The sequence below is a fragment of the Bufo gargarizans genome, chromosome 4 (assembly GCF_014858855.1).
Source record: "Bufo gargarizans isolate SCDJY-AF-19 chromosome 4, ASM1485885v1, whole genome shotgun sequence".
Classification (NCBI taxonomy): Eukaryota; Metazoa; Chordata; class Amphibia; order Anura; family Bufonidae; genus Bufo; species Bufo gargarizans.
In genome coordinates this window covers 132,671,577-132,688,110 of record NC_058083.1, presented here as the reverse complement: position 1 = coordinate 132,688,110, position 16,534 = coordinate 132,671,577, and the positions used below count along the sequence as shown (strand labels likewise).

Below are 16,534 nucleotides of genomic sequence, written 5' to 3'. Positions count from 1 at the left end.
GCATGTCTCTCAGTAATCCAATCTGATTGGCTGTCATGGAGCTGCTGGCTACAGCAAGTGTGTATGGGAAGTGAGGGAAAGCAGTTTTGGCCTCAGAGAACTGGCAGAGGAGCCATCTTGAGAAGGTCCTCATAATGTAAATGTTTAAACAGCCGTAACTAAGAGAAAAACTCAAGGAAAGCTGTGGTATGGGAAGAAACTAAAGACTGTTTTGCTGCTGCAGCAGTAACATATGCTAAAAAAATTTTTTTTGATGAAAAGTGACTTAAAATTGTAAATGAATAGACAAAATGTACAACCAACATTACTGCAGAAGTGATATGGAAACATATTGGAGGATAGTGACTATTACCCAAATTGTAAAATAAAACCAGCATCATGTGCATGTTTATGAAATGAGTACCAAAATGTTTAACCTAAAAAAAAAAAAAAATTGAATTGCCCTATATTTTCCAATCAAATAAAAAAGTGAAGAAATTTCTGTATGGAAAATGCATAACTAGAAACAGTATGAAAGCAGCAAGATTTTTGTATCATCCCAAGCATTCTTGTCCCTTATCAGGAATAAATCTGAAAGCACCGACAGACCCTGTTGCCAAAAATAGTAGAATGTGACAGCATACATCAGGATTTTAACATTTCTAATCAACATTATTAAGCCATCAAAAAAGTGTAATGTCTCAACCTATGCAAGAGTCCTTCTCAAGACTGAGAATACTTGAGAGATCTCTGTGGGACACCAATGTGGAAACATCACATAGTTTTTATGTTGGATTAATAAAGCTCATTGGAAATTTTAACACCAAGCAAGACATGAAGACACATTTAGCTAAACACTTTGGGAAACTTAGAGGTCAAGCTTTTTATTAAAGGGGTTCTCTGGGACTCCAAAATTGATGACATCCTTAGAATAGCCCAAGATCGTATTCAGAATCACGTTCCCATCAAACTTACAAGCATATGTGGTCTAGATGGACATCCCACAGGGCATATCTATATAAATCAAGAGGCTCGTCGTTTGCTTACAACTGATCAGTCATATTGTGACTAGTTACAAGTCTCCTTAATTCATTTTACACTACTAAACACCGTTTAATTTAGTAACAAAACTAGGCACAACCCCCAATCCTCTCTGTCCTACTTTCCTTCTCCTCCTTCCATTTCAATGATATGTTAGTAAAAAAAAAAAGAAAAAAAAGATGGGAGAAGAAACACTAACATATTTATGGATGTTTGACTACCAACACTGTCCCTAGAACAGATACCCAGAGTGACATTGTTAGTATGTCTTCAACTTTTTTTCAATATGTTATATCACAACTGCTGTCAATGTACATCCTATACCTGGTCATCAGCTTATTTTTTTAAGCTATCATTCTTTTATTCTTACTATTTTCTTCATTTAATGTTAAACCCTTCAGTTAACATTATATCAGATTGGTAGGGGTCAAATTCTTAGCATCCCCACCAATCAACTGATTGAAGGAGATTGGTACGCCATGATCATTCATACAAGTGATCCAATGGACTTTGATCGGCCACATTGTGGCCCATAAAAACTCTTATCTACGTGACAGCTTAAAATTATGATACCAGGACTGTCCAGCTTCTGTCACGACAAAAAGAAATAATTTCTCATAAACAATGTTACAAAGAATGTACTTCTAGCAGTAGAGGGCCTCATTGGCATGTGTGGTACAAGGACCATGTTAAGTATAAAAACAATGCAAACGTACTTCCGAGATATTTGCTACAGTTTTCTACAAATATTTTCTTTAACTTTGCTGTACTTATCAGTGTAAGGCATCTGTAATATTGAGTAAAATATTCCAGGAATGTATATCTATCCAAGGAAAATTAAACAAATCTTGTTACCAGCAGATGAGCTTATTTACGAGATTGTGAGCACATGCCGTAAGATAGTATCAAAATTAAAGGGAACCTCACACCATGAAAATGCAAGATAAACCAAACATGTACGCATTCTGTGGCTGTTATGAATGTATGGAGAGCATTCAGCTCTCCCTACAGAGGTGGCTATAGAGGGCTCCTATTCCTCTGGTGCATACGGTCAAGGGGGCAAGTTGCTTCAGCCTAATGTTAAGGAGGACCACAGCTGTTCATAGATTTATACAAATCTTATATACCAAGATTTTTTTTTCAACAGGGTGGAAGGGTATGAAAATTTTCTGATAGGAAACTCTGCATTAACATCCCCGGTTATCCTTGGTAGCAAGACTAGCCTTGGAAAATTTTGCTTTGTGACTAATTACTTTGTCATGAAGTGCGTTTCTTTGTAAGTAGCGGGTGCAATAAAGGGAAACTGAGATTAGGCCACCCCCGATTATTGAACCCCTCAGCTGCATTGTTGATCACAGTATCAGACATTAAAAATGAGGGCTTTCAAGGGTTAAAAAAAATACCCTACCCTTTACTGAAGATCCCGCGCAAGATCTCATGCGGTGCATGATGACATCATGACGCTGAGCGGCGTGTAGACGTCATACGTCACAGCGCACAAGATTTTGCGGTGGGATCTTCAATCAAGATGGCCGCGGAGGCCTCTTCTCGCTCAAATGAATGAGGCGAGTATATTTTTTTTTTTAATGCCATGTCCGAGAAAATTGAATTGTTACAACTAAGCATGAAGAAATTTGGCTACACGGCGAATCAAATTTTTCCCTGAAATTCGGTTTGAAGTCCACTTCAGATACTTAGATTCACTCAACCCTAATCATTTTATTATAATCTTATACTTAAAAGTCTGTGTAATATTTCCTAGAAATCACAGAAAAGTGTGTAAATATATGCCCAGTACCAATTATATTGTAAATGTCATTAAACAGGAAACTCAAGGTCATTTCTGAAAGTTGTAAATTTTTGCAGAAATGCGCAATTGCCTCTTTAGCAAATTCACAAGTGCTTGGTTCCAACATGCAAAACCATAAAAAATGAAGTATGCAAATCAACACTTTTCTTTCGTACAGCATTAAATCAAATGGATGTAATAGAGAGTTAGGATTCATAATATGGCACATTTATTCTGTTTCCATACATCAGAGAGATGTTGTAAAGCTACAGGTATATTGATGGTGGGCCCTTGGAATTTCCTTTGTATGTTTGTTCAGTAGAAACCATAACAGGCATTGATATAAGACACGTTCTGCTCTTGTATAGATGTTGGCAATCCTCAAGGGGAGGTATGAAAAACAGAGAAATTTGGATGAAGGAAAAACAAAAGGACTTTCATAGCAGAATACTATGGTCTCCCACCTAGCATCCTTTTTGTCAGTTTCATCTGAGAGCTGTTATTTTTGATGGGGGAAAAAGTTCTTTGTGGAGGACAAGATTCTTCCAGTTACTTAAAGACGAATAAACTTAGTGAAGCAGATTTATTAATTAAAATGTACCTGAATTGCGGTACACACTATGCAAAACATTGTGGGTGTGGTTAAAAAATGTTGGCTCAATATGAGCCAACAAACCAATAAGTTATGTAAAAGTAGACAAAAATATCTAGCTATTACAGCGGCCTGTGAAGAGTTGGAGTGGAGGATACAAGTGTTGATCACAAGGTCTATCATAGTGGTTGTCCTCTCACTGTCGCCCCTCGGGGCCATTGTAACATCAGGAGGGGGCACCCTTTCCTCCCTCAGGACACACCCCGATTCTGGGGCTCCTGTCTGATATTTGCTGGGGTGTTCTTGATGTTAGGTGTTTGGATGGCTGCAAGACAGGGCATGTAGAGTGCAATGGCAGGCATATGATGGAGGAGAATTTATGGTTGACAACAGTACCTTTTGAATTATGCCTGCAATGTGCACAATGGTGTACAGGCTGAATGATATGTTTGGCAAGGTGTGTAGGGTTTCTTAACTGTAAACCCTTCACAACTATAAAGTCTTTATTGCCCTCAACAGCTATTACCTTACTAACTTCCATGTCTGGCCAAGCAGATTCCAAATTCTCCATTTACCTCCTTTATCTTTTTCTCCTTCTCTCCTTTATCTTTTTTTGCTGTAGATCTTGCAGAAATTACAAAGAGATCTGTTATTCTCTTAAACCTGAGGCCTGAAGTGAAGGAACCCTAATCTGTGCATCCTCCCACTCCGACTCCCTTTCTCAGGCTCTACAAAAGTTAGGAGTGGAGCCAGCCACCGCCTAGCAAATAGATGCAAAGATCTGAGCCAGGATTATTAACCCTGAGTTTGCCATCCATACATGGCTTTACTGGTTGCAACACATGGCATAGCACTACATAGCATAACATTACATTATTTAACATTAAAGAACAAACCATTTGCAGTTCTGCGCACTGCACTATGTACCAAATTTATCAATCTGCATTACTCACTGTAGTAAATGTGATGCATCGTAAAACTATCTAGTCTAAATGTGCTAGACAGGATTAGTAAATCTTCCCCAGTATGTGATGAAATATCAATTTATCAAGTTGTATACCAGAAGCTTTTGATTAAAAATGAATCCAATATTTTGTGATCATCATCCAAGATGAATTCAAACAACTTTAAATAGCATTGTCAATGTAAATATGCTTTAAAGGCAAAATTATTTCATACTGAAATGATTACCTGTCTGTGAAAAGAACAATGAGATCATCTTGGTCAGCAATGGATTCCAAAGCCTCCTTTAAAAGACGGACTTTCTGGCCACCACCTATTGAATTTGCCACATCTCCACCTTTCCAGTCTAAACCGTTGCCAAGAACCTGGAGGAAAAATTAAGACAAGAAACATATGTATTTTTCATTGTGGCCACTGCAGAATCTATAACTATATTTATGGCTCAAAGCCAAATCATTATTAAAACCACATTTTGAATACATCACCAAAAAGTACAATTGTACAGAGGCAAAGATTGCAAGAGAACTTGTTCCTCTAAAAGTATTCTTAAAAAAAAAAAATAAAAAAAAAAAAAATTGCACTGTTACTTTACTAGGGTTCAAAGGGATTTACCTTAGAACACTTAAAGGGTTTGTCCCATTAGGGCGGCGGAGGTCTGACTACTGGAAACCCTCCCCCCCTGCCCCAAATGATGTGAACGGGTGTTCTGTGTCCTCTCCGTTTCAATGGAGCAGTGTTAAAAAAATAAAAATAAAAATCACATTGATGCTGTAGTTCAGCCTGTTATAGGCACCTGTTATTTAGTATAGTTTTTCCCATAATAAAACCTATTATTTTTCAAAATTTGTGTTTTATCTACTTTTCTTTTAACTATATTTATTAGTCACACTAAGGTCCTCTGATAGCTTATGTTGTGCATTGTATTATGCCTGTCTGTAAGTGTCGTACTGACAGGCAGCTTATTAGAGCCTCCAGACCCGTAAGACATGGTTAGTTCCCCGGCCTCTGCGAAAATCCATCACCACTCTGTGGGGGGATCCCCCTCCATTTGAAACTGGCTGTCCTGACCATGGCTTATACACATATTTAGCTATGATGTTGGCAGTATAACCCTTTATATTCCATGGTCAACCGTGGCTGTGGCTTTTAAGCAGTTGAAGGACATCTGTCAGCAGATATCTACTTATGAAACTGGCTGACCTGTTATTTTTGCACTTGGCAGCTGAAGATATCTTTGTTGCTGAGAAAATGTACATTATAATATATGCAAATTAGCCTCTAGGAGCAATGGACTCCATTCTCTCTGCAATGGCAATGCCGCAGTTGTTCCTAGAGGCTCATTTGCATATTGTAGGAAGTAACAAGGGACCATCATTGATGGTCGGTACATGTCACCGGGGTTCCTGGCCTTGGTGAGGTATGAGCATTTTTTTTTCCTGATGTGTCAGTTTTGCAGATTACAGTCTGACACTTCAGCTGTTCAGCACCGCTGTAAAGCTGATCCGGAACAGCTTTCACTGGGAGTGGCCAAAGTGCTGGGTGGGTGGCTTCTCCCCACGTTCCAGGCCGGGTGTCAGGTGATGTGGGGATTACCTCCCTCTGACAGTGGAACTGTGGAGATCTCTGCGCTGAGGTCTGAAGACTGTGTGTCAGGCGAGCATTTAGCAGGGTGTGAACTGACACCCGGGATACAAGGTGAACGTTATTTTGTTTTTTCTGTGTGTGAACAAGCACCAAGCCTGAAAAAGGGACTGTTGTGTTGTGTTATGAGTGTAAATAAACACTGAAGATTGATTTAAAACCTGGTCCGTTGCTTCCATACTGTGTCCGCTAACCTGCCTACCAGAGCGAATCCCCACAATATATTAAAACTTTATTGTTCTCAGCAATGCGGGCACATATGAACATGGGACCAACACAGATGTCTTCAGCTGCCAAGTGCACATGTAACAGGTCAGCCTTTTCATAGGTGCAAAACTGCTGACAGATGCCCTTTAACTACCTAAAAGCCACAGCCACTATTGACCATGGAATATAAAGGGTTATGTGCCAGCATCATAGCAAGGTATTTGTATCAGCCATGGTACTGCCACTGTTTTTATGGGTATAGCGGCAGTTTCTGCAAAATCCCTATGACATATACTGTAGATACATCATGGAGCACTAACTAGCCCTCATTTATGATGGACATATACATACCAAAGTGCAAAGGGATTAATGTTTGCTGAACCAACCGATTTTGGTGGGACTGGCTGATCATCTACTGCAGGGGTAGAGCTGTTGTGAAACTACAACTCCCAGCATCCATACTTGCTCTCCTCAGAACTCTCACAGAAATGAATGGCAGCATGCTGGGAATTGTAGTTTCACAACAGCTGGAGTGCCGAAGGTTGCTGATCCCAGATCTACCGTGTATTAGACATTCAGCTAATGTTCATTTAGCAGAAGTTGGGGGAGGAATGGATCAGGCACATTGAGTTTACCTTTTTGTCTTCATAGCAGATATGTTGCCAAGAGAAGTGTCTGGCAGTAGAGTACTCCTTTCTTCCAATACAGAACACATACCTGTTTGGACAAACTTGTTGTGCATGTGTATAGGATAATCGGGAGGAAAAGTTCATTGCTGACAACTATTGAATGTGTACGGCCAGGTCAGAAGTAGCATGAGTGTTACATGTAACCATTAATGTGAATTCGATACAAATTTCACCCTTTGCATTGTAGGGTGAAATCCATTGCAAATAGCTAGCAAATCCTCAGAGTAGTGTCATTTTAATGAAATTGTCATGGTCCGCACACAGGACAAATCCTTGCACAAAAATCTCCCATATTGTGTCCTTATAGAACAGGGATCAGCAAACTCCGGCACTCCAGCTGTTCTGAAACTACAATTCCCAGAATGCTCTATTCACTTCTGTGGGAGTTACAAGAACAGCAGAGTACTGCAGGTATGAATGGCGAGAGTGGTACAGTAGTTCCACAGCAGGTGGAATGCCGAAGGAAAAGTTGCACATGCATAATTACATAATTCTAACCGCTTCCTCCCTTCGCTATCCCTCTGTCCCACCTTTACCCTGATCAGAAATCTATTATTTAGCTTACTCACAATAGAAATTAACCTTTAAAATCTCCAATAAATACTGTAATTTCTAACTAAACCACATGTAGATGAAACACCGAGTAATACTTATGACTGTTATATTCAACCAAAAAATAATCACATTCTGACTGAGAAGTACCTTCACAGTGTAGTTAAAGTGCTTCGCAGATTGCATAAAACGGTGGAAGCCATCGGTTTCTCGTGTTGCAACAGTTAACACCAATAATTTATCTAGAAAAAATATATATATATATTTCAATTTTAAATCTGTAATTAATCACAAAAAAAACAAAAACAACACAATAAACATAAGATATAAAATTCATATACAAAACTGCTTTAGCAGGCATATATTTTATACTACCAATAAATAGTAATGTTGATAGAAATTTATAAAGAGCATGTTAGAACCAGAAAGTATTAGCCAGAATTGGAAATATTTTGTTTGTCGCACCTAGGGCACACTGCAAGTTGAAGAAACATCAAGTGAAAAAAAATAAGCCAGGAAACTTAAAATACGGCTACAAACAAATAATAAAAAATAAAAACACATTTGGGGATATGTATCAAAATTGGTGCAAAGGAAAACTGGCTTAGTTGCCCATAGCAACCAGATACCACTATTTTATTTATTTTTTTCAAAGGAACTAAGCCAGTTTTCCTTTCCACCAGTTTTGACAAATCTTCCCCATTTCCATCCGTTTTGCATCACTGCACAGTGAATGGTCAATGCATACATGTATGTTCAGTATGTATGTGCTGTGAGCATAAGAAGCCAAATTTACACTAAAATTAGAGAGAAGTGAGGTGTTAATTTACAAACTGCTGGTTATTTTGTTACAATGAATTAAATATGTGAAGGCCTAGACCAGACACTAGGCCTTGTGTAGTAATTATGGTTTAATTTTAGGTTTATTCACATGTAACTTTTTTGGCTGTGATTTTTTTTAACGCACATGTGAATAAGCTCTTACATAAGCAACTACCGTAGTCCACGAGTAGATGGAAAAGAGGAGACGTGGAACATTCCCTTTATTGTTTTCCTTCCGTTAGGCTTTCATCAAGTAATGCATGTGTGAATCCATCCCGAAAAAAAATAAAAACTCAGCATATACTCTGCTGCTAAACAACATTTCACTTCCACACTTCCCAATGTAAACATGGCTATGCGATCAAGAAAGACAGACAGAGGGATGGGCTTTTAATCCAAATTCCACCTTGTAACTATTTGCCTTGAGTGGGAATACTAAGACGCTGATTTCATTTGATCATAAGCAGGCCACCAGAAGCTGTCTTAAGTCTGGAATGCTTCCTGGAACTTGAGGGCACCACATAGATTCTTATGAATACAGTCAGCATTTTCTTGACATTTAGGGCTTGTTCACATCACTGTTATGGATTCCGTTATTGTTTTCCATTTTAACATGGTTATAACGGAAAATAACGGAATCCATAAGACGGAAGTCATAACGGAAGCCTTTGAAAGGCATTCCGTTTTGACGAGTCACAATAAAAGTCTATGGGCAATCATAACGGAACAGTTTTTCCGTTCTGCATAACAAAAATCAGACTAATCCATTATAATTGCCTATAGACTTCTATCATGATGGAAAACAAAATGGAATCCCTTTTATAGGCTTCCGTTTTGCATTCCGTCATAATACAAGTCTATGGGCAGCATAACGGATCTGTCCTGCACCTGGCTGTCCTTAAATAGGCAGCTGGGCTCAGAAGACATGCCTCTGTATTGGGATCTGGGAGCCTTGTGTCTGGATGAAGGCTTGCTACCTGTTTGGCGTGAAAACAGGTTGGTGCTGCTATGAGCAAGGACCCTTTGAGGCACAATTGTCGTATGGTGCGAATTACCACCAACACTTCAAGGTGACTTTTTGTTTGAATATGACTGCTTGTTTTGTCACTTGCCTAAATTGGGAATAAAACACTGAACTGTTTGATACAAAGAACTTGTTGTTGCCTCTATACTGGGTCCGCTAATCCTGTCTACCAGAGCGAGTGCCCACAGTATGTATACCCCTTTTCTTTTTTTTTTATAAAGTGAAAAATATGGTATATATCAACCTGCTCCTTCTGCCCTATAACACAGTGCTTTCAGATTAGATTACAAATTATATGTCACTTGTCGGGTTTCAGATTTAGATCTGTGCAGAACAGTATGTGACTGCATCCTCCCTTAAATCATATACTGCAAAAACCCACATTGACCAACAATGCACAATAAACCTTTAGGTTACATGAATTATGGGGTGATCTATGCATGCATACTACTTTTCTTTTAGTACAATCTATATATCTCATAGCAAAACTTACACTTAAAGAATTTTCTGAAGACTATAGAACTATGAATTTTAGAGTCTTTTCATCTTAAATTACAGACTATATAAAATAGCGGAAAGCAGACCATGAAAAAACTACAATTATGCCACACACTTACATTTTATATGATATAGGCTTTGTGAGAGACAGGCTAAAACGGACAGCAAAAAATAGCAGATAATAAAAGGTTTGCCTAATGTGCTTATTAGTTATCGACCACAGTCATTATTTGTGAAGGAACATTGTAGCAAATGATAATATGATTATACGTAGGGTTCCTCTTTAGCCACGCAAGACCGTGATGACAGGCATATGCAATTTATGTTTCCATAGCTCTCGATATTTATTATACCCGGTAAACATATTTGTAAGAACAAATTTGATTTATTTCATTATTAAGAATAACATTGGTAGTAACATAGTAATGGTGTGTGTAACATTACTATATAGCACTTACTAACGTAGACTCTGTTGAGATTATGTGCCATTTTCTATATTCCATAAGGTATTCTTTTCTTCCTTATTTGCCAAGTCTTCTCCATTAAATGGCTACTGATGGAGGGCCATGTGACAAAACAAAGCACCTCCATGTGAGGTCTTTTCCATTCAAATACACTGCACCTGCCATCTGCACATGCACTGTAGAATGGAGAAAATTTGTGATGGCCACAGGACCCCCCATCAGCAGCCATCTTATGAATAAGACTTCCATGTGGACAGCACAGAAGATTTGCCAAACAAGGGGGCATGGCTTATGAAATATAACAAATGGCAAAGAATATCAACAAAGGCTATATTAGTAAGTGCCATAATATTCATCTAACATATATATATATATATATATATATATATACATACATACATACATATACACACACACATTGGTCAACAGTATCCAAAAAGTGCATGGAGTGGCATCACACAGTTAAAGAGGACCTGTATTCTTTCTTGACATGTCTACTTTAGTAACTACTTGCAGCCTCCTTCTAATAACAATTCTGGACAATTATTATGATGCTACAATGTGCCATTCCTTTAGTATCCCTAATAGAAGATATGAATGAATCACTAGCAATAAAATTCCAGATGGATCTTACCAGTCGAGAAGTTCCAGATGGATCTTACCAGTCGAAAAGTTCCAGATGGATCTTACCAGTCGAAAAGTTCCAGATGGATCTTACTAGTCGAAAAGTTCCAGATGGATCTTACTAGTCGAAAAGTTCCAGATGGATCTTACTAGTCGAAAAGTTCCAGATGGATCTTACTAGTCGAAAAGTTCCAGATGGATCTTTTTTTTTTTTTTTAATATTTTATTATTTTAATGCAAAATTAATAACCATATCACATATCCAATATTTTACAATCCATAAGTCCGTCCAATCCAGTCCACAGACGTAGTTAACAATATTTGCATACAAATATCCATATTTATGTGAAGAATTTTAAAAAAAAACAAGTGGAGGACTCTATCTGAGGAGAATGGCAGGATTCACCCGGCATCCAAAGCCTAGTAAAGGAGTTGTGCGAGGTGGCTCATTTTATCTAAGTTCTCTATAATTGGCGTGGGCAGAGGCCCGGGGTCCGGACGACCCTCCCAGCAACGAGCACGCCCCGCGCACGCTCCCTCCCAGACACGGGTAAACACGATCGGCAGAGTCAACACTCATGTGGCCGATCACTTGATACTCACATGCTACATACTGCATAGGAGATGAGCTTGCAGCCAGCTTTAATCTCCAGCTTTTTTATTAGACAAAGGACAAAGAAGGGGGTCCAGCAGTCTTTATCGCCATGGTGGATAACCCACTCACATATTTTACTGCCTCGTCCCCATATGCTTGGATAAGATAACAGTGCAATAGTTCCAGATGGATCTTACTAGTTGAGAAGTTCCAGATGGATCTTACTAGTCGAGAAGTTCCAGATGGATCTTACCAGTCAGGAGTGTTTATCTGCACAGTCTGACGTTTCCAGTCAGTGCTACCAGTGTCAGGCTCTGCAGGGACACACTCGTCAACTCGGGACAACCAGCTAGCGTCCAACTGCCATCAATTTGTTTAAAACTTTTCGATGGAATGATAAAGAAATGGCACAACACACAAATAGATGATATTGAATTGTTATTATATGGGAAATTTTAGAAGTTACTTAAAGACAATTCAGGGAAGTTAAAGGTCCTCTAACAACAAAGTGGAAGAAGGACACTGATTAAAAAGGAAATTGTTCCATCAAGAAGCCAAATATTGTTCAGAAGCAAGGAAAACTTTGTGGTGACATTCTCTTATCTGGTAAATGAAGAACACGGTCTACGTGTATAAGTAACTAAGAGGCCCGCTAATCTTTTTTCTCCACAACAAAAACAGCTGCCAATTTCATAATAACTTAAATTGATCTACGTTGTACAAAAAAAAATTAAAGGGCTGTCTCACAAGGACAACTTGTCCATATGCCTTGTTAGGGCATCATAGGAAACCTTTTCTTTATAGATATAGAACTGAGAACTTAATTGTAAGAGCTCCTGCTCTGGTGGTCCAGACCCATCTATGCATTACATGGCTTGCGATTATTTTAAAAAGTAACCAGATTTCCATAGGACTGAGGTGTCAGTAAAACTTGACCACCATGTGGTATGTTAAGTGCAGTAGGTTTAGCTCAGTCCAGATGTGGTGCAAGATCATCTATCGCTGTAGGAGCAAAAGTGACACTACACGGCTGTGCTAGGTGACAGTAGCAATGCACACTTTATATTAAATGAGTAGGTGGCTATTTAAAGGGCTTCTGTCACCCCCCACACTCTCTTCCCCAGCACTCCCTCAGTGCGCCTGCACCGATGATGTCACCTCTAAACCCGAAATAGAAGACGTCATCGGCACAGGCGCACTGAAGAAGTGCTGAGGAAGCGAGCGTCCTTCTCTCAGAGTGCCTGCGCCAAATGAAGACACGTAAGGCGCAGGCGCAGGATTTGAATTGCAGACAGGGCCAGCCGGAGGAGGACAGCGCTCGCTGGCCCTGTCAATCAACTGGAAGAGGGGGCGTTTTTTTAAAGGAGGATGTGACGTAATTAGCATATTTTAAAAGCTCAATTTTTATTGAAACAAAGCCACAGAAGAAGGTAAGAGCCCTATATAGGGAATAGTCGTACAATAAGGATTTTAATATGCCCAAAAATGAAAAATTTGTTTTGGGGGTGACAGAAGCCCTTTAAGGCACAGTTTATGCTACAGCAGAGTATTAAGATATTCCAAATTTGTAGTGTTACTGCAGGGGGCTAGGAAATTATAAAAACTGAACGGCTAACTGATACTAGTCAGTTCATAAGAGATTTACTGCTTAACTACAGCTTGGGTTTCCACTACAATTTCAGAAAATAAAACAGTTGTCATATGCTATGACAAAACAGTACAGAGTTATTGTCCTCTACAGACAAATGTCATGGGCGCATACCTTTCTGTAATAAAGTGCCTTATGGAGGCACCAAAGTGTGGCACAGAAAATGCCTAAAGCTATGTACAGAGGAGCCATAGAGAATTTCCTGGTTGGTATTTATTTACTTTATGCACATATAACGCTGACATATTCCGCAGTGTGCGAGAAAACCAGAGAACACGGAGGAAACCCATGCAAACACAGAGAGAAAATACAAACACCATGCAGATGTTGGCGTTAGATTAAAACCTAGGACCACAGTGCTGCAATGCACCAGTGCTAACCACTGAGCCACCATGCTGCCAATATTATACATTTCAAGAGTATGCAAGTTAGCTCTCATCCAGAAGGAACAAAATGGTCTTCATAGTGCTACCTAAAAGGGAATTAAACATTAGGTCATTGTTCAACCCATCAAAGAGCCTTGAAACATGACTAGAGATATTAGCCAAGCCAGAGACTGTAGAAAACGCGTTTTCACAGTTTTTGCTGCTCATCAGTAGAGAGCAGGCTGCCGGCTGGGCGAGATGCCTTTGATGCAGTTCTCGGGAGTAACAGGAAAGTCTGGACTATAAAAGGCTGAAATTATATGAAATGGTCTGTCTAATGTAAGAACTATTTAATTTATGGTAATGTAACTGTTGCATTGTGAGGTAAAAGGTAAAACAAATACTGTACCAATAGTAATTACTTCTCCATTTATTTTACTTCTCATATTTTTATTCCCATGGAAATAATTTACCAGATCATCATCTTGGAAACAAGGGACTTTGCCAAAGTCATAAAAAAATAAATCAACACTAAATGTTTCATTGACTTCCAAGTGAGTGTGTCAGACTCCAGGATACTGTGACCCTGGCTCATAATGAACACTCTAAAACTTGAAAAATAAAAATCTATCTAAAAAATAAAGACATGCGTTCAATTTTTCATCCAAAATATGTCAGCCATTATTACTGAAACAAAAATTACATTCACAGGAACTAAGAACATAAAAGCAGACTAAGAGCTATGCACACGACAAAGCCATCTGTAGAGAGCCTGTTCGACAGCGTACAGTGGCCATGTGTCTAGTGGCCTAGTGATCTCCTTTGCTTTCTGTACACATGACAATTCTTCTAGGGGAGAATAGTTTTACAGATACAGAATCTGATGGAACGTGCTATGATTTTTATTACCCACAAATCTGACAGAAAAAAAATATTATTTATGAAATTACAGGCAAGCAGAGGCTCCATGTGCCTGTACTGGAGTTCTCTAATTGCTCTGCATTACAATCAGAGCACAGGATATAGAGGAAATACATAAAACATATGCAAGAATGCCCACATTCAGATTTAAACCATGGGCAATTGAGTCACCATGCTGTCATTAAACCAAAGGTGTAAATAGTTTTCTTTGCCTAGGGCAAAGATTAATTTTCTGCCTTAAGATCCCAATACATAGCAACATAGTATATAAGGCCGAAAAAAGACATTTGTCCATCCAGTTCGGCCTGTCATCCTGCAAGTTGATTCAGAGGAAGGCAAAAAAATTAAGTGGGAAAAAAAATTCCTTCCCGACACTAATCAGGCAATCAGAATAACTCCTTGGATCAACGACCCCCCTCTAGTAGCTATAGCCTGTAATATTATTACACTCCAGAAATACATCCAGGCCCCTTTTGAATTCCTTTATTGTACTCAACATCACCACCTCCTCAGGCAGAGAGTTCCATAGTCTCACTGCTCTTACCGTAAAGAATCCTCTTCTATGTTTGTGTACAAACCTTCTTTCCTCCAGACGCAGAGGATGTCCCCTTGTCACAGTCACAGTCCTGGGAATGAATAGATGATGGGATAGATCTCTGTACTGACCCCTGATATATTTATACATATTAATTAGATCTCCCCTCAGTCGTCTTTTTTCTAAAGTGAAAAACAATAATGTTGATAATCTTTCAGGGTACTGTAGTCCCCCCATTCCAGTTATTACTTTAGTTGCCCTCCTCTGGACCCTCTCCAGCTCCGCTATGTCTGCCTTGTTTACAGGAGCCCAGAACTGTACACAGAACTCCATGTGTGGTCTGACTAGTGATTTGTAAAGTGGTAGGACTATGTTCTCATTAAGGGCATCTATGCCCCTTTTGATGCAACCCATTATCTTATTGGCCTTGGCAGCAGCTGCCTGACACTGGTTTTTACAGCTTAGTTTGCTGTTCACTAAAATTCCTAGGTCCTTTCCCACGTCAGCGTTACCCAGTGTTTTACCATTTAGTATGTACGGGTGACTTGCATTATTCCTTCCCATGTGCATAACTTTACATTTGTCAGTGTTAAACCTCATCTGCCACTTATCTGCCCAAGCTTCCAATCTATCCAGATCCCTCTGTAGTAGTATACTATCCTCTTCCGTGTCAATTACTTTACACAGTTTAGTGTGATCTGCAGAAATTGATATTTTACTGTGCAAGCCTTCTACAAGATCATTAATAAATATATTGGAGACTAGGACCCAATACTGACCCCTGAGGTACTCCATTAGTGACAGTGACCCAATAGCTTTGCTTTCTCCTCATAGCTCTCTGCAACTCCCTCCTCATCACTCTGTAAAGGGCCGACACCTTCAGATTTATACTTTTTACCATTTATATCATTGAAGAACATTTTAGGGTTAGTTTTGCTCTCTTTGGCAATTAATCTCTCGGTCTCTAGTTTGGCTGCTTTTATTTATTTTTTACATATTCAATTTTTTTCCTTATAGTTTTTCAGTGCTTACTCGTTACCTTCCTGTTTTAGTGATTTAAATGCTTTCTTTTTTGTCGTTTATTGCTTTCTTTGCAGTTCTATTTATCCACAGTTTTTTTCTTGTTCCTTAACCTTTTATTCTCATTAGGTATGTACCTCTCACAATTAGAATTTAGGATGCTTTTAAAAATATCCCATTTTGTGGCTGTATTTTGATTTGAGGACTTTGCCCCAAGTTAGTTAGGCCTATGGCCTCTCTTAGCTACATTTAGCTTTTTTGAATTTTTTTTTTCCTCCCTGAAGAAACACTCTTTTGAATGATAATTGGAAGGTTATTACTTTATGGTCACTATTTCCCAGGTTCCCCTCCGACCTGCATATCTATTTTTCTGTCAGGTCTATTGTTTAATACTAAGTTCAATATGGCCGTCCCTCTAGTCGGGTCCTGAACCAGTTGGGAGAGGTAATTGTCTTTGGTTATTGCCAAGAACCTGTTTCCTTTATGAGATATACAAGTTTCAGTTTCCCAGTCTATATCTGGGTAGTTGAAGTCCCCCATAATAACCACCTCATTATGATTTGCC

At 39.0% G+C, this 16,534-nt stretch overlaps 1 protein-coding gene across 2 annotated transcripts in view; it reads right to left on the bottom strand.

The window, feature by feature from the left end:
* PLOD2 (procollagen-lysine,2-oxoglutarate 5-dioxygenase 2) overlaps nt 1-16,534 on the bottom strand; it is a 167,451-nt gene that overhangs the window by 113,094 nt on the left and 37,823 nt on the right. For both annotated transcript variants that reach the window (XM_044290206.1, XM_044290207.1), the window contains exons 2-3: nt 7,604-7,695; nt 4,593-4,729 (exon numbers count right to left, since the gene is read on the bottom strand). In XM_044290206.1, the coding sequence (XP_044146141.1) occupies nt 4,593-4,729; nt 7,604-7,695 (229 nt within the window). The remainder of the gene's footprint in view (nt 1-4,592; nt 4,730-7,603; nt 7,696-16,534) is intronic.